At 44.4% G+C, this 21,810-nt stretch overlaps 1 protein-coding gene across 3 annotated transcripts in view; it reads left to right on the top strand.

Moving 5' to 3' along the window:
- The first annotated feature begins 2,708 nt into the window (after nt 1-2,708).
- The window catches only part of KLHL22 (kelch like family member 22), a 115,722-nt gene continuing 96,620 nt past the window's right edge, over nt 2,709-21,810 (top strand). Inside the window, exons 1-3 of one of the 3 annotated variants that reach the window (XM_086942768.1) lie at nt 2,709-2,811; nt 17,443-17,715; nt 21,346-21,511. In XM_086942768.1, the coding sequence (XP_086798894.1) occupies nt 17,489-17,715; nt 21,346-21,511 (393 nt within the window). In that variant the 5' untranslated portion in view covers nt 2,709-2,811; nt 17,443-17,488. Of the gene's footprint in view, nt 2,812-3,072; nt 3,094-15,005; nt 15,123-17,442; nt 17,716-21,345; nt 21,512-21,810 lie in introns of those variants that run through there. The other 2 variants (XM_086942770.1, XM_086942769.1) reach the window with 2 other exon arrangements.

Here is a 21,810-nt window from a genome sequence, read left to right as displayed (position 1 = left end):
CTCCTCATATCTAGCTCTCTCTCTCCGCCTCCTGTTCAAGCCTGGATGGATCAATCAAATCTACTCAACAGTAAACCCATCATTGTGGACTGCGCTAAATCCTTAGGTGTCATACTTGACAAAAGACTCAACCTAATCTCACACATCAACTCCATGGCCAAGAGCGCACGTTATCAACTGTGACTCTTATGGGGGATTCGTCGGTTCTTCCCAGAGAATGACCTAAAAACCTTGGTCCAATCGCTGGTTCTCTCTAGACTTGACTATTGTAATTCTCTTCTGACTGGCCTTCCCAAATCTCACCTCTCCCCCCTCAAATCCGTCCTCTACTCAGCAGCTCGCTTCATTTCAGGGTCCAAACGAAGTGACCACATCACTTCAATCCTGTCTTCTCTCCGATGGCTTCTCATCAAGCCTAGAGCTACCTACAAAACAGCGTGCATAACCCACAAAGCTTTGCACTCTTCCTCCCCTTGCTATCTGGCGAATAAACTCAAACTGTCTGGAGGCTCAAGCATAGCTGCCAAGGTTTCAGATTGCTATGTGTGACATTTTAATAATTTTAGAGTAATTATGAGTGACATTTCAATGACTATGAGTGACACTGTCTCGTGAGCAAAATTAAGCAATGAAGAGGAGGGAAACAATAATATCAGAAATTGCACACATTTGAGGAACGAGAAACTAAGTTAACTGCTGCAAAACGTAAGAAATATAAACAACTTCCATTGATCAGACTCTAGCTAAAATTATAGAAATTAGATAAAGCAGCTTGGAAGTGGTTGAAAATGTCATTATAATCAGCTGAGTGACTCAGTCTCACTCAACAGCCACCAGTGACCTGAGCTATAACGAAACTGAAAAACAAAGCAGAGACGTACTGTGTGAGTGACAGGGGCATAGGCAAACTCAGAATAAGTCTAGAATGGAGTGCATTTGCTAGTAGGTGTCTGGGTAGGCACGTGATTGAGATGAGCCACACTTCACACATATAACTGGGTACGCTCTCAGGTATGTTTGTACTGTCTGTTTTTATTAGTTTAAATGGTTAAAGTTCTCTGCAGTTTAAAATGCCCTAATAAATCGAAAGTAATCAATGGCATTTATTTGAACGTCGTGAATAAACACGGCACAGTTTGTTCTATTTAATAAGAAGCTAGTGGGGTTTGATGTGCTGTGCTAGCTGCCCTGACCCGGGCAGACCGAGTGTTTTGAATAAGTGAAAGATCCGCCGCGGCCTTCATGTGCTGCTTCTTATCTCTTTTCCTCTACTTGTGAGGAAGAGTGACGCTCTGAACAAACAAGGAGGCCCAATGAGGGAGTGGGTGGGGGGCTCCTTTACCAAGCAATAAAAAAACCTTTCCAGTCGCTTCAGAGCCCCGCGACCTCTCCCAAGGCTTCACCGAGGAGAGATAACCGAGGTACGGTGGAAGGGAGCTGCACGTGGGGGCTCAGCCAGCATCTCAATTTCGCGCACACAGGCTCTCTGTCCCACTGACCACGACCAGTCGTACATATGGCAATAGCAAAATTTCACTAACCTCACAGAAGAAGGGCCCTCCACCTCCAGTCTGTCCAGGCGGCCCCGGTGTCACTGACTTCACTCCGCGACGATCGGCTACAGTAAGATATTTCATGATTCAAAGGGGGCGGTAATAACAATAGCTAGCACGTGGTGCCCGAGCAGATTAAAGCCGGCGGACGGTGCCGTAGTTATAGGCAGCACTAACTCTAAAGATGATGACATGCTGCGCCGCCCGCAAACTATCCAGCCGCATCGAGCGCCCAAAATAAACTGCGCGCGCTTCTGCAGTGACGTCTCACCGTGATGACATCAGCCTGCCAGTAAGAGCCGAGCCGGGGCAGTTACATTCAACCAGGATACATTGTACTAAAGCTGCGTTAGCTCAGCTGAATCCCAAGCCTGCTGGAGCTGCCACAGACTCTGTTTTAATCAGGCTTGACAGTCAGGCTTGACAGTGACAACCTCAAGTACTGATAATGCACTTAGCTTTTAAATACGCTTATTTGGGTGACAATCCTTTAACATGCGGTAATGCGGAAATGTAACTAAAAATGCTCTAATGTGTCACACCGGATGTGTGACACTTGGCAGGGCTGCTCAAGACCTTCTCGGAACGCGGAAAAGTTCCTTCTTGAACCCCCCTCCTTCAAAAGAGAAAAACTGTTGGCACAATCGTTCTCAGGTAATGCGGTGAGAACCTGGAACTCGCTTCCTCCTTCGCTCCGTGCCATCACCTCCATCCAGATCTTCAAAGCGGACCTCAAATCCCTTTTATTCCAAAGACACATTCAGAACTAATTCCCTCCTGCCAGGAAGTTGTTTAGTCTTTGTAAATTTGTCACATATGTTTATATTTTTGCTGTACATCCAGTCCTTGCTGTGTTTGAAATTGTTTTCCTTTTGCCTGCGTTGTTTTGATTCTATGGCCTGCTATTGTTCGCCAGGAAGTTCTTTAGTCATTGTAAAATTTGTCATATTTATTCTTACTTTTGCTTGTACAGTCTGTTCATGCTATTTTTGTTTGTTCTATTCCTGCAACAGTTCTCTCATGTAACGTAACTGGTTCTATTGTACAGCGCTCTGACACCTTCGGGTAAAGTCCGCGCTTTATGAAAATGCATTAAATAAAAAAATATAATAAATAAAATCATCTACTCGTCTTCCGCCTTGCAACCCTTCTTCCAGTTGGGCAGGTCACTCTTGGGGGCGGTGCCAAATTCGCGGAAGTGACGTCAGAGTAGAGCGACAGCAAAACAAACTCTGCAAGCTGTGTCGTGCTTTGGCAGGTGAGATGTGTTTCCCCAAGGGGATGGGATGGGAAAGTGGGTGCCGATTTGCAGATTTGGGGCAATTTAAATCAGAATAAACTTTGCACGTGTTCTAGACTTTTCGTCTGCACAGTTCGAACTGCACCCTTCTGGCATAGGATTTCCTCCCCCCAACAGGAAGCAAAAAGAACCCACGAAGAATAAGACGGGTGCCGTGCACCGGAGAGATAGAGGGCTGTGGATCGCGCTAACGTCCGGGGACGTCCAAGGGGGAGATTCTTCAGCAGGAAAAATTGAATGGTTACTGACATTCCCTTGAATGAGCCTAGGTTTTAAGGGGGGAGCGAAAAGAGATAGCAAGGTGGTTTCTTAAGCCATTGCAGCACCTCTAAACTGGGGCTCACGGGCATTCACACGGAGAGAAACAGAGCTACGTCTCAACTGGGTGGGGGCTGAACCTGCATTCACACGGAGAGAAACAGAGCTGCGTCTCAACAGGGTGGGAGGGGCTGAAGCTGCATTCTCACAGGGAGAAAAGGCTGCCTCGCAACAGGGTGGGGGCTGGAGCTGCATTCTCACAGGGAGAAAAGGCTGCCTCTCAACAGGGTGGGGGGGGGGGGGCTGAAGCTGCATGCTCCCTGAGGGAAAAAAGGCTGCATCTCAACAGGGTGGGGGGCTGAAGCTGCATTCTCACAGGGAGAAAAGGCTGCCTCTCAACAGGGTGGGGGTGGGGGGCTGAAGCTGCATGCTCCCTGGGGGAAAAAAGGCTGCATCTCAACAGGGTGGGGGGCTGAAGCTGCATGCTCACTGGGGGAAAAAGGCTGCATCTCAACAGGGTGGGGGGCTGAAGCTGCATGCTCCCTGGGGGAAAAAAGGCTGCATCTCAACAGGGTGGGGGGCTGAAGCTGCATGCTCACTGGGGGAAAAAGGCTGCATCTCAACAGGGTGGGGGGGCTGAAGCTGCATGCTCCCTGGGGGAAAAAAGGCTGCATCTCAACAGGGTGGGGGGCTGAAGCTGCATGCTCACTGGGGAAAAAGGCTGCATCTCAACAGGGTGGGGGGGCTGAAGCTGCATTCTCACAGGGAGAAAAGGCTGTCTCTCAACAGGGTGGGGGGCTGAAGCTGCATGCTCACTGGGGGGAAAAGGCTGCATCTCAACAGGGTGGGGGCTGAAGTTGCATTCTCACAGGGAGAAAAGGCTGCATCTCAACAGGGTGGGGGCTGAAGCTGCATTCTCAGGGGGACAAAAGAGATGCACCCTCTCAACCCGGCTGAGCCGAGCCTTCTATGTGTAGAACTGTCCTAGATGTGAAGGCTTTGTACTTCAATGTATTGCTGACCGAGAGAGCAAAAAGGACTGTTCTATGCTGTTACTCTCACTGTGAGCTGTGTGACAGTACACAGGGAGAGGGACACGTACGTGACCACGACCAAAAGAGCTGTGTGCCCCCAACTCTACGGAGGATTATGTGTCCCCCCAAGAAATGTGCCCTTAAAAGCTCTCTCGCCCACAAAGAGCACGAGTTTCCATCACCCCTACACAGGAAACCAGGTCTGTTCTACGCAGCAATGGTATGGTTCCCTCAGGGGAATTGATGGAAAGTTCCCACACCCATAGAGGGGAAGGTATGCCCGTAAAAGTATATGCCCACTCGAGAGGGAACTACTGTCCCCCATCCCTCATAATTCCTGGTCCCGTTCCCATACCAGCTACAAGAGAGAAGGCTCGGTGTGTCCATGGCCAGGGAAAGTTGTATGGCCCACAGCGAGAGAGGCAAGTCTGTGCCCCTCACACTGTCGTATCCTCCTCGGACAGTTGAAAGAATTTTCTCTCAGACAGAAATGGATACTCAGCCATTCCCCAAATATGGAGAACGTCATGTTTTTCCACAAGCACAAGGCTAATCCCTCTTCACCATCACTGAAAGGGAATGTTGTGTGCCTCACCTGGCAAATTTAGTATTTTCTCACTGTCAACCTCTCTCGGACACATTAAAGACGCATTACAAAGTTGGTTCTTATGAACCGCCAACTTATCCATGTCTGTGGTGTACTATGCAGATGTTGATTAGGAGGTATTGCAGATTTATAGTTTTTCCCTTAACACAACTACTTGATGTTCATTCAAATAGACCATTTTTATTGAACTGTTCTTTGAAAGGCATCTGCCCCAGCAATTAAAGGTAGTGAATTATTATCAGGGCCAGTGGAATTATGTGACAGGAGAGGGCCAAATTTTGTGGCAAAAAAGGCAAATTATGTGGAATAATGCTCCACATTTTGCAATAGTATTACTTCATTATTTTGTCACTTTAGGACGAACCTGGGCAGTGCATGCTCTGCGAGGCATGCTGTATTAGAGTATGCACTTGATAATCCTCTCATTCTCTGCCCATATTTTTCATTTGCTTGTGTCTTTGTCCTTTGTAAATGCTGGCTTCTGATTCGGTAATTGGCTTGTTAGTCCCTCCTTAGTATCGCCTTGTCTTCATTTGTAACCTCCGATAAGGACTGGCCCTTTTACTTCTGTGGTTACAGTGTTTGTGTTATTTAGTTTGCAAGCACTATTTCTTTAGTGAGTTTTGTCTTACTGCAGGCACAATATGCGTTGCAGTAACATTCAGTGCGCCATGTGCGCTTTTACTTTCCAAGCAGCTGGGACAATGGCGGCTGCTTCTTTAGAATACCATAGGTCTTGCATTTAGCAGAGTTTGAGCTATTGCCATTGTAAATGAGAATAGCTTTAACTTTTGCAAATACATCACCTATTACTTTACAAATATTTTTTGGGTGGGTTGTTTACAAGTGCCCCATGCCGCGCTTGTACTTAATAGAGGCCACATCACTTTCTTTAGATGCGGCTCTTCTAAAGAAAGGGGCGTGGCCTCTATTAAGTGCAAGGTAGGCATGGGGCACTTAGAAACAAACAATATTTGCAATTCAATACGTGCCGCATTTGCGAGAATTTAAGCTATTGACATTTACAGCGCCAATAGCTCAAATTCTCGTAAATGCGAGACATATTGCATTGCAAATGCTTGTTAAACTTGGTAACACTGTCTAGTCTTTAGTTGCACCTCATTGTAATGTGTCCAGTTTAATACCATGATATAGCACTAAGCAGCAGAAAGGTGACCACCAGTCCATCTTTGCAAAGGGCTTTCCAGTGCGCAACAAAACGAGTTGCTGCATTTTTAATAGCTTATGAACCGTTTGAGCTAGAAACAATTTTTTTGTTGAAATACACAAGTTTTGTGGCAAATGCAGCAAGTGTATAATTAATCGAAAGTCGCAGCAGGCGCACAATTGTGTAATACCAGTGGCTCTCATTATTATTCCCTCCCCCAGCTCTTTCATACCTTACAGGTTGAAGGCTGCCAGTGTTCCAGAGATGATGCTGGCCATGAACATACAACGTACAATACTTAACCTGTGTCCTGCTTCGAACGTTCAGCGCCAGTGCTGAACGTTCGAAGAAACGGGTGCGGCCGTGTCAGCCGTTGGACGTGCGCAGCACCAGGGAGGTAGCTTGCGCGACGGCCGACGGCAGCAGCGAACGGGTTAAACATCCATGAGTCTGTTTATCTGAGATGTACAAAACATACTCCCTTGTTTTGCCCTCCCCTTACACCAATATCGGTGTCTATTTTTTATTTTGCTAAACTTGTTTCCGGGGTCTGCATAAAAAAAAATACTCTGAAAATGTTTTTTTAGTGTTTTGTTGGAATTTGGGTAGAACAAATTATCGTTTAATTTAATTTAGCACTTTGCCATACCACTATTTTTACTCTTTTGCACTAAAAAAGGGAAATAGCAAGTGTAAATTATTTTTTGCCTGTTGCACCACCTATTTTAGGATCAATTGTGCCACCTCTTTATTTCTAGTGGTAATTTGAAGTTCAAAAACAGTTAATGCAATTGGTACTGAACTCACAGTAAACACAAATGTAAACAAGCATTGGCAAAGCCATATAGGTTGTGCCTATGGCCACTATGTTTTAGCCATTTTGTACACCAGCGTCGCGGTTGTTGAATATACTGGCGTACAGTGGTGCAGAGTAGATTGGCATAGGGTGTATTGGTTTTGAGTGAAGCGGCAAAGAGTGCAGTGGCATAGAGTGCAGTGGCATGGAGTGCCGCAGAGTAGATTAAAGTGCTGCAGTGTAGAGTGGCGTAGAGTGCAGTGTCATAGAGTAGATTGTTTCAGAGAAGAGGTCAGTAGCATAGAGTATAGTGCAGTGGTTTGAATGGCTTAGAGTTGATTGATGTAAAGTGCAGTGGCGCATAGCAGATTAGTGTGGGGTCAAGTGCATTGGCATAGAGTAGAGAGGCGTTGAGTGAAGTGGTACAGAGTAGAGTGCAATGATGCAATGTGGAGTGGCGTGATGGAGTAGAGGCAGTACCGCAGAATACAGTGGGGTATAGTGGAGTATACATGGTGAATAAGCGCACTGTCTTTACAGACAACACGTCTTCCATTGACATGCCTATTGCATTTGCACAGACATGCAGGTTTGCTGATAAAAATATAAAGCACACAAACGATAATGTGTGAAAATGTCATCACCTAGGACAGGGGTGCTCACAAACATTTTCCCAGGGGCCACAAAGTTTGGTCTGTGATGTGACCAAGGGCAGCTTTGATGCCAGCAAGCGTGGTGGGCAGATGGCTCTTGGTTGTGGTAAGGTGGGTGTAGGGCAGAGGTCTGTCTGAGGACAATCTGTGGGGCGTGACCCCCAGGGGGGTCGTGGAGTTCTTGGAAGGGGGTCACAGATTCTGTCCGAGCATGCAGTTCCTGGCGTTGGGCTGACTGAGGGTGCTCACGGCGGAGGCCTAATTCACACCGAGGGGTGAAAAACATCAAAGCCTCATTAACAAGTAAAAGGTCTTTTAAAGACAGGTGAAGTACTCGGGTGTGGCTGTTTGTGTGTTCCTGAAGCTGTTTCAGCCGGGCTCACATACAGGAGCTGGGGGGGGGGGGGGCGGAGGGGGCTGGGGGAGGAGGCTGTAGTGCAGCCCTTTGAGTTCAATGGACGTTGCAAGCCTGGAGCTGTGGGTCCCGTGACACGTCCCATAAATCATGGGTTCAAGTCCCAGGAGCCCTGTTCGGGAGAAATGTGCCCGAGAGTCTGTTCTTCATGGTAAGATGTTGTTATAGCCTATCTGCCCCCTCTACCCCCCCCGCAGGGAGGCACAGAGATGCCCTCCCATGAGCGGGAAAGAAGGAAGAAGGCGCAGAGAGATACTGACCCCTCCCACCCCCGTCCCCCCCATGAGAGAGGCACAGAAAAGGTGAGTGGATTAATGATGGGTGGAGGATGGATGAAAGGGTGAACTGATGAAAGATGGATGGATGGATTGAAGGATGGATGGATGGATGTGTGAAAGTGTGGGTGGGTGAATGGATGGATGAAAGGGTGGATAGATTGATGAAGGGTGGATGGATGTATGGATGAAAGGTTGTATGGATGGATGATGGATGTGTTTAAAGATGGTTGGATGAAGGATGGGTGGGTGGATGAAAGGGGGATGTATGGATGGAAGGATGAAAGGGTGGATGGATGAAGGATAGATGTATGGATGTATGGATGAAAGGGTGGAAGGATGATGGATGAAGGATGGATGGATGGAAGTATGAAAGGGTGGATGGATGGATGAAGGATGGATGCATGGATGGATAAAAGGTTGCATGGATGGATGTGTGGAAAGGTGGTGGGATGAATGATGGGTGGATGAATGGGATTAAAGGGTGGATGGATGTATGGATGAAAGGGTGGATGGATGAAGGATGGATGTATGGATGAAAGGGTGGATGGATGAAGGATGGCTGTATGGATGGATAAAAGGTTGCATGGATGAATGATGGATGGATGTGTGAAAAGGTGGATGAATGATGGATGGAAGAGTGGATGGGTAAAGGAAGGATGTATGGATGGAAGGATGAACGGGTGGATGGATGAAGGATAGATGTATGGATGGAAGGATGAAAGGGTGGAAGGGTGATGGATGGATGGAAGGATGAAAGGGAGGATGGATGGATGAAGGATGGATGTATAGATGGATGAAGGAAGGATGTATGGATGGATAAAAGGTTGCATGGATGGATGTGTGGAAAGGTGGGGGGATGAATGATGGGTGGATGGATGGGATGAAAGGGTGGGTGGATGAATGATGGATGGATGGATATGATGAGGTCTAACAGGCGCATTTATGGTTGTCAAAAGTTGAAGATGAGGACTACCAGTTTCTAGAAACCTGTGTCGGAAGGGTGTCCTTACAAATAAAAAGGTTTTACAAGGGGGTCTCGTCATCAAAAAGTTTGAAGACCTCTGGTGTAGGGGAAGCAAAGCATATAGATATAGAGCCTGATTCACAAAGGTAAACATACACTTTTTTTTTGTAAGTTTACGATTGTAGGCTATTCACAAAGAGATTTACAAGTATTATCTTGATGAGTCTTCGAACATAAGTAGATAGGAAAATTCTATCTATTTATGTTGGAGACTCAGCACTTGTCAAGATACATCTCTTAAATCCCTTTGTGAATAGCCAACAATCATAAACTTACATAAAAGTGTAAGTTTTCCTTTGTGAATCAGACCCTAGTGTCTGAATTGCATAATGTGAAACAAAAAACTTGGGACTAATCAGGGCTTCTCCACTTAACCAAATTGTGTGATCCTAGGCAATTATTTGATTTCACTTTACATCCTTTTTCTTCATGGTCACATACATGACTTCAGGGTGTGTGCTGTACAGAACCCTTTGTGTCTGAATCAATGAACTATAATTTTGATAATGTTTAATAGAAACCCAAGCCACCCAAAGAGTTCTCATAACAACTGACTTGCCTCTTAGTTCACCATTGGCATTGTTGTCAGGGTGGAGGAAGAAGTAATTTTACTAAATTAATGTTTGGAAATGATCACTTTTTAGAAAAATACTTCTCAATGTGCTGAAACGGTTTTGCATGTTAATGAAATACACTTTTAGCATTTTGAAGAGACTATCATACTTTTACACTTTTATTGCAAGATGTCTTTAAAAATGAAGGTGTTTCGAAAGTTTAGCGGTGCAAGAGACCCTTCCTTTTTTAACTTCAATAGCCTTTAAAATCATTGTTGCCCGTTTACTGAACTTTTTTAATGTTAGTGCTGAGTTGAGTAAACAGCATCCCTATTGCTGCTGTTGACCAGGGGCCCGCATGTAAAGGGCAGGAGGGCCGCATTAGGCCCCCAGGCCATACTTTGAATATCAGTGACCTAGGGTATTGATTTGTTTTGTTCATATTAAAATATGTATTCACCATACTTCAGAATTACCAGAAAATGTGCCTCATTTGTGCTTTCCAAGTTCTGAAATGTCAACAGTTAATTTACAGAGACTTGAATTTTGTTTAGTATTTGAAATAAAATGACAGCACACCCTGAGTAGCCATCATGATTGTCACATATAGCCACTCACTTTGAAGTCAGAGAAAGAAAAGTAAACACCAAGCTCCCTGAAAGACAAAGCCTGACATTTAACCTCTTTACTGTCTTTGAAGGCACAGCAAATATGACCAGATACGAACAAGATTTAAAGACCTGTTTACACAAATTCAGTAATAGTTAAAAAATACAGTAAATAGGGTTTGGGCATGGGAAGGGACGAACTGAAGTTGGGAAGCCTAAAACAAATCAAGTAAATGTGCGTTACAAAGCCAATGGTAAGCAACGGGCGGCATGCATTCCCTGGGGAAGCTTTCTGAATGTCCCCAAGATGTTCTTAGCAAACTAGACAGCTGACCAGTTTGTTAGGCTTTGACCTAAAAATGGTTGTACTAGCCCGTACTCCTTTCTCCCCCCCCCCACTTTACAGAGACCTATTAATTAAGAGTGTACCTGCACTAGTAACATCTTTGGTCTGTTTGAGTTCCTTAAACTCCTCCATTACCACCGTTGCTCACATATGCTTAAAAACTTCCAAAACCATACCTAAACCTACTGCCTTTGCAACTGAGAATGCTAAAAACCGAAACACAATACAGAAAGGCTCTAATAACTTGGATCTTCGTAGCAAAATACAAACTTTGCCTCTCTCTCATCTAAGATCCTTTGAGCTTCATCTCACCTCAGTATCAGCGCCAGGATGCCCCCTTCGGAGTGACAGTTAGCGCTTTACAAATACGGCCTTTCATTTCATTTAATTTCATAACTTGTCACAAAATCAACATTTTGAGCTTACAAACAGACAAACTCCCGTACTCTATTCTCCTATCTTGATTATGGCTCGTTCTTTTGTTTATAATCGTTCTAGAAAACTACCACACCCTCCACTTTTGAGAATATATCTGGTTCGAAAGACACTCTGGCCTAGGCATAAACTGGGCAAAGTCGGTGATACTAATGCTGATACCATAGTAAACAGAATGCCTTAGAATACCCACTGGAATGGAGAAAAACCCTCAGATGTGCTTGCTGGGTCTGGTCAAGAAACTGAAGCCCTCAGAGCGTAGGTTTTTGGCAGTGGCGCTGTTGCTGGCCAAGCAACGGGTGGTCATGAACTGGGGAAAGCACTCTCTACCCAAACATAAGCAGTGATTGTTGGACATGGTGTATTGCAGAAACAATCTGCAGATATATGCAGAGGAACTACCAGTATTGTCGCTCCCCAGAGACATGTGGGCCTCTCTAATGGCTTATTTACTGGAGAACATTGAAGTAATACCCAGTGAAGTGTAATAGGAAGGTATAACCAACAGATGCGGAATGTTTAACTTGGTTTATAGTAGGCTATATTTGTTACATGATTGTTGTATGTGAAATGGATATGCGACAGCTGATGACATTTCTATATTGTTCAAAAAGCTGAAAATCCTAAAAAAAACTACCCCACCCAATTTGTTACTGACTCTCTTCACTAAATTTCTATCCTCTTTTATCACACATTGTCTAGTATACTGTGTTTAAAAATCTTTCCACTGATTCGATCCTCCTTACGTTTTTCCTAGTGTTTGTCTCGATTCTTCTCTAGCCTCTTTGCTCGCCCTGGAAAGTTCTATAGTTTTTATCCCGTTTAGTACTTTCAATTTCAATGTTGTTTTATTGCTTCTAAGTTTTGTAACACTCTTCTTTGCTAGACAGCACTTGCTGAAGTACTAGGCTAAGGCTACCTGCCTCTAACTATTGATGTGCTAAACAATTTGTACTGCTGTTAGTGGAGCGAGGGCCCTGAAAGTTCTGCAAGAGGCCAAAGAACCATTGCAAAATAATCTGATTGTTAATCAACAATGCTTATGTTCCTGCTGTATGTACAATAACAGAATGAGCAAAATACATACAGTTTATTGGAATTCTGCAAAGGCTTATGAATTTGGCTTCTTAATGCTTTCTTTAAAAGCAGCGCCTTCAGGTTCTGTGTTCAGTTTTCTTAAGCCTATATGGTACTTTAGCTGAAAACGCAAAGCAAACGTATGATAAGATATTACATAAAGGAAGATCTGAATGAGCAAGTTTATAAATAAGAGGTGGGATCATACATATTGATCAATAGTTTATACATCCAAAAGGTGTTACTATTTCAGACAAATGGCGAACGTCTCATTGAGTAACTGATATATGCTGGGTTATAGTTCAGCAGCAAGTATTCTTTGTCGTATGTTATGAAAGAGCTATTTTGACAGTAGGAAATTGGGCAGATTTTCTGTAAAATGTTATTGAAGTTTAAAATTACATATTCGGGTATTTGAATTCAGGGCCTTAACAATGGTTGGTAGCAAAGAAGCAGATCTTAACAAGCATTTACAATGCAATGGTCTTGGCATCATTAAAGGTAGAGCTATTGGTATTGCTCATGACATTCCTTTTTTTTTTTCTTCTTAAATCATCAATAAATGGCATTGTCATTTACATTGCCAATAGCTTAATCGTTAAATAAATGGCATTGTCATTTACAATCCGAATAGCTACACCCTACACAGAGCCACCCTGACACACACAGACCCACCCACACATAGAGCCACCTACAAAAAAAATAAATGTCATTTACATTGCCAGTAGCACAATAAGGGGGCTGAGGCAAGAAAAATGGCACAATCAGGGGAGCAGAGGCAAGAAAAACGCGTGCAATCAGGGGGCAGAAGGCAATAAAAACGAGCACAATCAGGGGGCAGAAGGCAAGAAAACGAGCACAATCAGGGGGGCAGAGGCAAGAAAAAAAAGCTTTTCCGGAGGGATGGGGGCTATGTCTCTGTCACTGCTCTCCTTGTAGGTTCATCTTGGTGGTGAAGGGAGGGCGTTCAGAAAAGATCCTCATGCAGAGTAGCGGCCTGCCGCAGTCTGGGGCTGAGTTTTTGTTTTTTAAACTACGTTGCCCTGGTTGTAGGAGGACGTCCCAGTCGCGCATGTTGTGCCGAGCGCTGCAGTGCAGGCTGTACTGTTTAAGGGCTGGTCGTGCCACGGCACCCCCACTAACCGCTCGAGACAGCCGGATGATGCCGCAATCTCACGCCAATCCCGGGGGAAGGCAGCCGTGGGGGAAGGAACCGACTCATAGAGGTCGCGCGAAAAATGCATTCCAAAGCCACCTCTTCATATCTTGCCGCCGCCTGATCGCTACTCTGACCAACATTAATTGTTTATGGTATTTCTCCATATTTTATGTTTTATAATGCATAGCTCTTTCATGTGGCCTAACGGATAGAGTGGTGACCGTGGAGCTTGGGAACTGGGTCTCGAGTCTCCTGTGATTCTGGGCAAATCACTTAATACCCCCGCCCCCTCCCGTGCCTAACAAAATGCATGTGTCCCGTCTGTAACGGAACTGCTGCTCATGTACGCGCTATATGAAACTAAAAACAAGGAAGAAGAAATAGGACCCAGAAGGATACAGAGAAAGAGACCGTCCCAGCACTTGTTTTATCTGAAATTAAAGCATTGGGAAACTGAAGTCCCGGCACCTGTTTTATCTCAAATTAAGCATTAGGACCGTAAAACTAACAAACGCTATAAAAGCGGCTGACATGTCAGCAACAATAATGTCTCACAATGTACACGGAAACTCCCGTCTGAATAAATGCTTGTAAAACAAGCTGCCTTGCCCTCGGTGCGATTGAACAATGTGTTATGAGCAGAGCGGCCCACTGTGTTTTAGGATTATTCCTCATGAGAGGCAGCATGCTGGCAGAAAATAAAGAAGCGTAGGGGGGGAAAAAGGTTTTCCACAAAAGGATCCGCAAGGCGAAATTTCTAAGGAAGAATGAAATATTGCAGTGGTGATCTATTCTTATGTTTTTTTATAAATTAAAATCTCATATTGACAGGGTGGAGGGGGCATAGTTTGTCATTCGGTTGTGCTTTCCTGCACCTGAACCACCAGTGGCCCCTATGGCTGTAGCCAATCTCCCTTAAAGCGTAGCCTGAAAGAATGAGTGCCGGACGGAACAGCTTTATGTGGGGGTGGTATGTGCCAATGAGCGCCTCTCTGAGCTGCTGTTAATGCAGTTTGTACAGACCTGCTGGTGTGTACTGCTTCTCATGCTCTCTCCCCACTCTTCTCTTCCAGTCTCTGCTGCTTCTAGCTTACCTCATCAGGAACGGCTCCGAGCGTGTGGTAACCAGCGTTCGGGAGCACATCTACGACTTGTGCTCTTTGGAAAACTACCACTTTGTAGGAGAGCATGAGTTCCTTTCCGCCAGTGGGAGCTGGCTGCGTGGCTTATGGTTGTCAGTCACTGATATGAGCCCCAGGAGTCTGGATGTTCGTGTTAGGAAACGGCTGCTCTACGAGAGCCTTGAAGATGCCAGGCAGTGTGCCCCAGAGTATTAATTAGCACAGCCAAGAACTTTCTGAGCTCGTTGCAAACGTAGCCCACGCCGCTCCAGCCCAGGCTTTCTATTAAAATATGCACAGATATGGGCCTCCTGGGGACACTGAGAGGAGGCCTTTAATTATACAGGAATCTCCAACTCCTAAACGCGCGTTGCTTTCGAGACGCTCACAGAGCCCTGTCTGCACTGGATCCTGGCTGATGAGTGTGTGAATGAGGAAGGCTTTTGTGTGCGACCTGTCGAGGCAGTCTACATGGGCCTGGCGGTGCTAGAACTAGAATAAAAACAAGCTTTGATAAGAGCAACGATATCCTTAGCGAAGGGCAGGTTCTAAGTGAAGGGTACTCACCACACGCCCCCATCGATTCAGAAGTGAGCGAAACCAAAACCTTCCGTGGGGCGGGACTTCCGGCTTTGGAAGCCCGTGCACGCGCCCACGGAGAGAAGCAGTGCTGTTGATGCGGGGCTCCCATGCTCGAGGGAGAGCCTTGCGGTGGCGGCTGAAGTCCAGAGTGGCGGTAAGTGGGCGAGGGGGGGGCTCGGTGCACGTGTGTGTGTGTGTGTGTGTGTGCGCGCGCGCGTGTGTGTGTATGCGACGGCGGGTTCTCTTTATGTGTGGGTGCGTGCATGGGCGCTCGTGTGTGTGTGTGTGTCTCTGTATGCGCATGCGTGTGAACACCTTACGATATGGAGCATTTTCGATCATGCCATGAAACACGCTGCTTAAAAGAAACTGAAATTTACACGTTTAACCGCACTCTAAACGCGCATTGCCGCACTCTAAACGCACATTGCAAGAAACTTGCAACAAAGTCAATTGAGCGCTCGTACTTGTGCGCGTGCCAGTTTCAAATCGCATCCAAGATTGTCTCCTGGAAAGCAGACACGCCGACAAAAGGTCTCTGGCGAGAACGTGCTTCCGCGCGCTTAGCCGAGACCTAAAAACTGTAAATTCTTTTGGGATTATTGTATTTTTCTTCTCATGTATGTTTTAAACATGTATATTTGTTTGTGTACGTGTACGTTCTAACAAAATGATTACAATTATACAATAAAAAATAAATGTGTTAAAAATTACAGATTTTTTATACACCTGAAGGAGTAGGGAATGATACAAAGTGGCTTTATTTAGTGGTGGCATGTGCTGTGTGTATTAATACTGCCCTCACTCACAGAGTTGTGTGACATGCTTCATTATAGGGCTGCGAAAAAACACCCCTGAGCAGCCAGCACATGTCACCACTAAATAGAAACACTTTTTATCATCCCCTACTCCTTCAGGTATAGTAAAGTATTGTCTGGGGGTCCGAAGTAGGTGAGTCCGTTACCCTCACCCCTCCTCTTTTGTGTGAAATAAGAATTACAGTATCACCCACTGGAAAAATACGTACATGTTTTTTTTTTTAAAATATATTTTTATTGATTTTTGCATCCTGCATAACAAACCACAAATAATCAAGGTCTGCAGTAGAGTCAATCAATTAAGCCAAAACTCATTGCAGTACCAACCAACCATTGTTATATATCAGAAATTACATAGAGTGTGTGCCCCTCAATACCTCACCGCACGTGAAAAAAAAATACATAAATCTAACTGGCCAAAAGGTCCACCTTGAAGAGAAGTTTTATTTTTAAAGATAGGACGGAAGATAGAGAGGTTAGAAGTAGAGCAATCTGAAATTTGTAGGACATTTCAAAGCTTGGATACAATTACAGTTAAGCATTTACACTGGAAAGGGGGATGGGAGATGGTGGGTCACCAGCAGGATTTCAGTATAAGCACAGAGCGCACAAGAACGGATACAAACTTTAACAGAGGCTGAAATGCGTGTCAAGTACTATTGATTTATTTAAAGACAGCGTATATGCAATGCTTAATTTGTAAGTGCTGGTGCCCAAAGTATTTGCTCAAAAGCTCGTGGCCAGTACTACTGAATGGCTGGGGTGCCAAATACCAAGGCTGCATAGTGTTGTTTCCTCCTGGTGCCTCTTTCATCGAGCCCAAGATTCACCCTGCCCCTCATTCTATCGGGTGCTTTTTCATGCTTGCATTCTTTCTTCATCAGAGTTTTTTTCTGCCTTTCTTTTCCTCCTTCCTTCCCTTAAAATGAGCGTCGGTGGGTCCTGCATGCAGAGACCATCTCATATTAAGTGCTGCATCTGGGAGGCGATTTGAAGTTGGAATAGAAGAGGAAGCCAGTGTAAGGCAATATATGAAATGGGAAGGATGAACTAATATAGCAGAAAAGGGGAAACCGCTTAGGTGAATGAAAGGGAGAAGATTTGTTGTTATTGAGGTTTTTGTGAATGAGAGTACATCCAGTGGTAAACTGTAGTAAGACCCTTGGAAACAGTGTTGTGCACATAAGGGAGAGAAAGAGATTTCAGAATCTTGATTGTAGAAATGTTTTAAAAGGACCATGGGAGCGATCATAATGCAGTGGCACGAGGTAGACAGCAAAGTTTAAATGTTCTTGGATAGACCCCAGGAATGCCTTATACAAAAGACATAAAGAAGAAGATTTGTGGGTAGCCCAGGGCACAAAGTAAAACCTTCTAAAGAGAGAAGATAACGTTAAGCTTGCATTGTCAATGTCAGATTTGCATATTTAGGAAAGCTAGTCAAGGTTGGACCAGTGGCTGATATTTCTTATAATGTCCTAATGTTGATATGTTCTAGTGAAGTTAGGTAAAATCTTTTAAAGGGAATGTATAAATAAGTCTTTTTATATTGAAGCCACGATTTCATCTGACTTGCAGCTCCAAAACAGAGAGAGACTTTTCATATTCTAAGGTGCACCCAAGATGGATCTAATATGGATTTTTTTCCCCTTCTAGATCTTGTTGAAAACATCATTGGTGCCTTGTGGGTGCCCACAACACCATGGCAGAGGATCAGGAGATGGAGCAATCGTGCAAGGACTCAAACGATTTAATTAATCAACGATGTCCCAACAAGACCTATCGGAGCCATGTGCACTCACAATCTCTGCTTGGAGGTCTGGTGTCCCTTCGGGACAGCAAGATCCTGTTCGATGTAGTCCTGAGGCTGGAAGGGAGGCATCTAGAAGCTCATCGTATCTTGCTGGCTGCCTCTTGTGACTATTTCAGGTGATACTCTTCACACCATATAATTTGTTGCAGGGAATGTTCCTGCAGTGTATCCAGTCTATAAAAAACAACTAAGCACTGAATGAATGAGTGAACGTACATGTATGGCGCAGCTCTGTGAATTGAATCACTTCATGATGATTCCGTTTTGGAGGGCTAAAATGATTGAGGACAGATGAGTCTTGGAGGTTTTATGATCCTTGGATTGGAAGGCACTTGCCTTCTATCAAGTTTTGCATTTTCGTTGTCCCAGAGAATGTTTTTAATTGCATGGTGCAGTATGTATTTTGTGATGAGGGTGTTTTTTGATGTTTCCTGTTAATACATTTGTGGGCGGCAGAGAGTCTCGAAATGGAGCCTAACATAAATTTATAAAAAGTCTGTGTTCTGCTATATGAGTGGTACTTATAAAGTGCTAGGGCTTCACATCTTCTTCCAGTCTTGTTTACTAGAGATGGGGGATTAGCTGTCAATGCTGGTCGAGGTAGAGTGAGTTAGTATCGTCAAGAGATGATGTCCGTTCCACCACAACCGGGTGCCATGAGGCACTTGTTACACGTTAAAAAGGTTCACCATCAACGGTGCTCTGGGATCAAATTATTCTTGTGAGGCTGGGCTCTAAAAAGAACTTGCTTCTTGGAAGGAGGTGAAAACCATCGGGTTGACCTTGGTAGGAGGTAAAAACCATCAGTTCAATTTGTACTTCCTGTAACACTAATAACGAACCCCATCACCTCCATTAAATAGCCTTGCAATAAAGAGTAGCCCCTTTGCCAGCACGTATTATGTACAGAATCTTTAAAGATCTTCCTGTTTTAATGCACAGTGCTAGGTTATTCCTAAATTCACAGTGCTAGGTTATTCCTTAGGTAGATATGCACGGTACAAGTGCCCTTGTGAATACAACTCTATGGCATGTCCTGGAGAGGCTTTGCTATAACATTGCATTGCGTGTCCTCTTTAGGAATCTATTGAGTTCTAACCCCTCACTACTGCCCAGTTTGCTTGTCTGTAATCATTGGATGTAGCTTCGGTTCTAGTGAAGAATCTGCCACATTTTGGTAACCTTTTTTGAGCACTTCGCATAAGAACATTTGTTCAAGAGACATCATGTTAGCTTGATCATCACAAGGTGCATTTTCTGTGTAGTGGTGTTGGTCCTATATGACTACTACAAGTGTGGTATCAAGCTACACAGAAAAAGTGCTTCCAAAATTACGCTTTGTTCTAAATTGAGTTAAATGGAAAAGTATGAACTTAGATAGGGTGATCACATGACTGATCAACTGCTAGTTGAACAATAGATGAGCTTTAAAACACATTTAATTTGTTGGCCCTGCAACACGCTATATTTAATAGAATTGGCCAAACAATGTTTACCATCTCAAAAGTTAAGATCAGCATCACAAACCTAATCATTTGTTGCCTACTGTAAAAAAACAAACAATGGAAGGCAAAAGATAAAAATGACCATACAAATAGTAGTAAGAGGTTTGTTTGTATTTATAAAACAAAGCATTGCACTTAACTAGGGTCTTAAAATACAACTCTGTTTGGCTCTTTATTAAAAAAAAAACAGGTGTATGGATAATTTATTATTTAATTTAAGCATTGAGTCTCACCCTTGTGTCTTCTGTTTATGTAATATAATAGTGAACTTTGAATACTAGTTTATGTAAAATGGAAGTATTATTTCATTTTTTTCCAGTACCATTTGCTTGAACATACAAGTTAAGCTGCTTTCAAGCAGAAAAACAGTGGTGTACAAATAAATTACTGCAGACATGTTTCTTTTGAATGAAGATTTGCTTGGCACTGCGCCAGAGCATGGGATTTGTATAAGGTTGCAAAGTTCCCCGTTAAAATGAACGTTTGTCTAGTCGCAGGAGTTCATGTTACAACTCATCGGGTTTGTGCTTGTCCTGCGTGTTATTTTTTCCCCTTCTGTAAAGCAGTAGAGCGATTTTTAGTTCTTGCTGAGGCAGCTCGCACACTGTTGTCTGCAAAACATTTTTACTCACAGGGGACTTTGGAGTCCGTCCTTCGCTTACCAATGGTTTCCTTCATTGTCCCTCTCATTTCCTTGCTTCTCTTCGGTCAGCGCGTGTCGACTTAGTTTCTCTTCGTGTGTTTGTCCCTCCCATGGAGCATGGCCCAGGTACTGCTTCCTTGACCAGTGTCCTTCCGCAGCTTGCACCTTTGGAGCTACTTTTCTCTTGTAGTTCAGCACTCCATAAGTGTGCATGTGTTTGCAGGCCTTCCCTCCCGTCCTGTTGTTGCTTCCCCTTCCACCATCCCATCCTGCCGGCGTTGATTTGCTAGCACCCATTGTTGCTTGTTTCCTCCTACCCCACATTGTTGCTTTCCCCTCCCACCCTCCTGTCCCTCCAGAAGAAAAAGCATTGACTAAGTCAGTAGGTGTCAACTTTGTTAATGTTTTGAGCCATGTTGCACAGCACCAACTTAAAAAAAGCACTATGCTGGTGGGAGGGCGGCACAGGAGGCATTGGCACCCTTCGTGTTGTATGACCTCCCTCCAAGATGCCTCCTGCCGTCCCGCAAGAAATAAATGTAAAAAAAAGAGCTATGATGCGGCCAGCTCTGTCCGGTTCTTAGCCCTTTAAAAAAAACTTCAAGCAGTGCTGTATCGCAGACGTGCTGTTGTGCAACATGGAAAAAACATTGACAAAGGCAATTGGCTTTGACAGTGTTCGTTCTGTTCGGTGGCCTTAATGACATGCTTCTATCTTGCAGGTTTTTTTCTTTTTTTAATGATATAACAACGCCAACTAACAATAGATGTTTCACTGAGTCAAATATATATATTTTTTTATTGTAGAAGGAAAATCTTATACATTATTACATATAAATAAAAATTTGTGGTGTTGAGAACCAGATTACAAAAAACAGGGTGCTGTGCCAACAGGTGGGAACTCGGGATTTTCAGTACTATAAATGTGTTCTCTCTATCTCCAGCTCTCTTTTTCTCTCCCTCCCTCACTTTCTTCTTCTTTGTCTTCTTTTCTCTCGTTCTATTTTTAGCAAAATTTGGTAAAGTTCAGAAACCAGATTTTAACACCTGCCACCTAGCAAGTAGGCCTCATCTTCCAGACAGCTTTGGTTTCACTTTCTAAGTTTTGTGGGTTTGACTGACTACTCAATCAATCAGGGAATTGTAAGCACACTACTCACCCGTGTGGGTCTCAAGGCGCTATTGTGAATTGTTTTACTTTTACTTTCTATGTGGTGAAACTCATGTTTTCTTTATATGAGGTGAGTTACGTTAGTCCATGTTTACTGTCCACTTGAGGCTGCCTGGTGCCAGGCGGTCCGTGTTTCCTTTGGGCTTGATGTGTGGCAGTGGCTCCATGTTTCCTTTGTGTAGGGGTTTACCTAAGGATTTTGTTGATTTCTTCTTAGAGGCTGGCAGTCAGAAGAAGTCTTTCTTTTATTCCTGTGGGGAAATACTCTGGTACATTCCTACTTCCACCCATGAATACATTTAGGGACTGGTTAATGTTTTTTGGACAAAGATTCTCCAATACTTGCTGGGCTGAGCCATGTGGGTGTCTCACGACTGTCCCTTCTCCGTCATAGGCACTCATTGCTTCTTGATTCCCTTCTGTGCAGGGGGATGTTCGCTGGCGGGCTGAGGGAGACGGATCAACAGGAGGTAGATATCCTCGGCATCTCCTACGCCTCGATGTGTAACATCCTGAACTTTATATACACCGCCGAGCTGGAGCTAAGCCTGACCAATGTGCAGGAGACTCTGGCTGCTGCATGTCAGCTCCAGGTAAGGGAAGCAGCAATACTGAGCACGTGACTGTGGGAAAGAGGGAAAAGGGAAGAAAGAAATTGTACAGAGCACCAGAGAAGTGCTGGACTGTACCAAAGGCGCAAGAAAGAGGGAGTGGATTCATACAACTTCAGACAACTGCTCAGCTGAGATGTGGGATGAATTATAAGATGTCCATTAAACGGGATGTATGTAGCTGCCCAAATGTATGCATGGATGAGTGGATGGTTGAAATAGCTGTTAGAGTTGGCAAGTGTGGGGCCTGGGAAGAAAGGTAAGCATTAAGGGTGCTTATA

This window comes from Lissotriton vulgaris, chromosome 11 (assembly GCF_964263255.1).
Source record: "Lissotriton vulgaris chromosome 11, aLisVul1.2, whole genome shotgun sequence".
Classification (NCBI taxonomy): Eukaryota; Metazoa; Chordata; class Amphibia; order Caudata; family Salamandridae; genus Lissotriton; species Lissotriton vulgaris.
The sequence above is the reverse complement of the archived record's forward strand: the minus strand, read 5'-3'. Positions and strand labels throughout refer to the sequence as shown.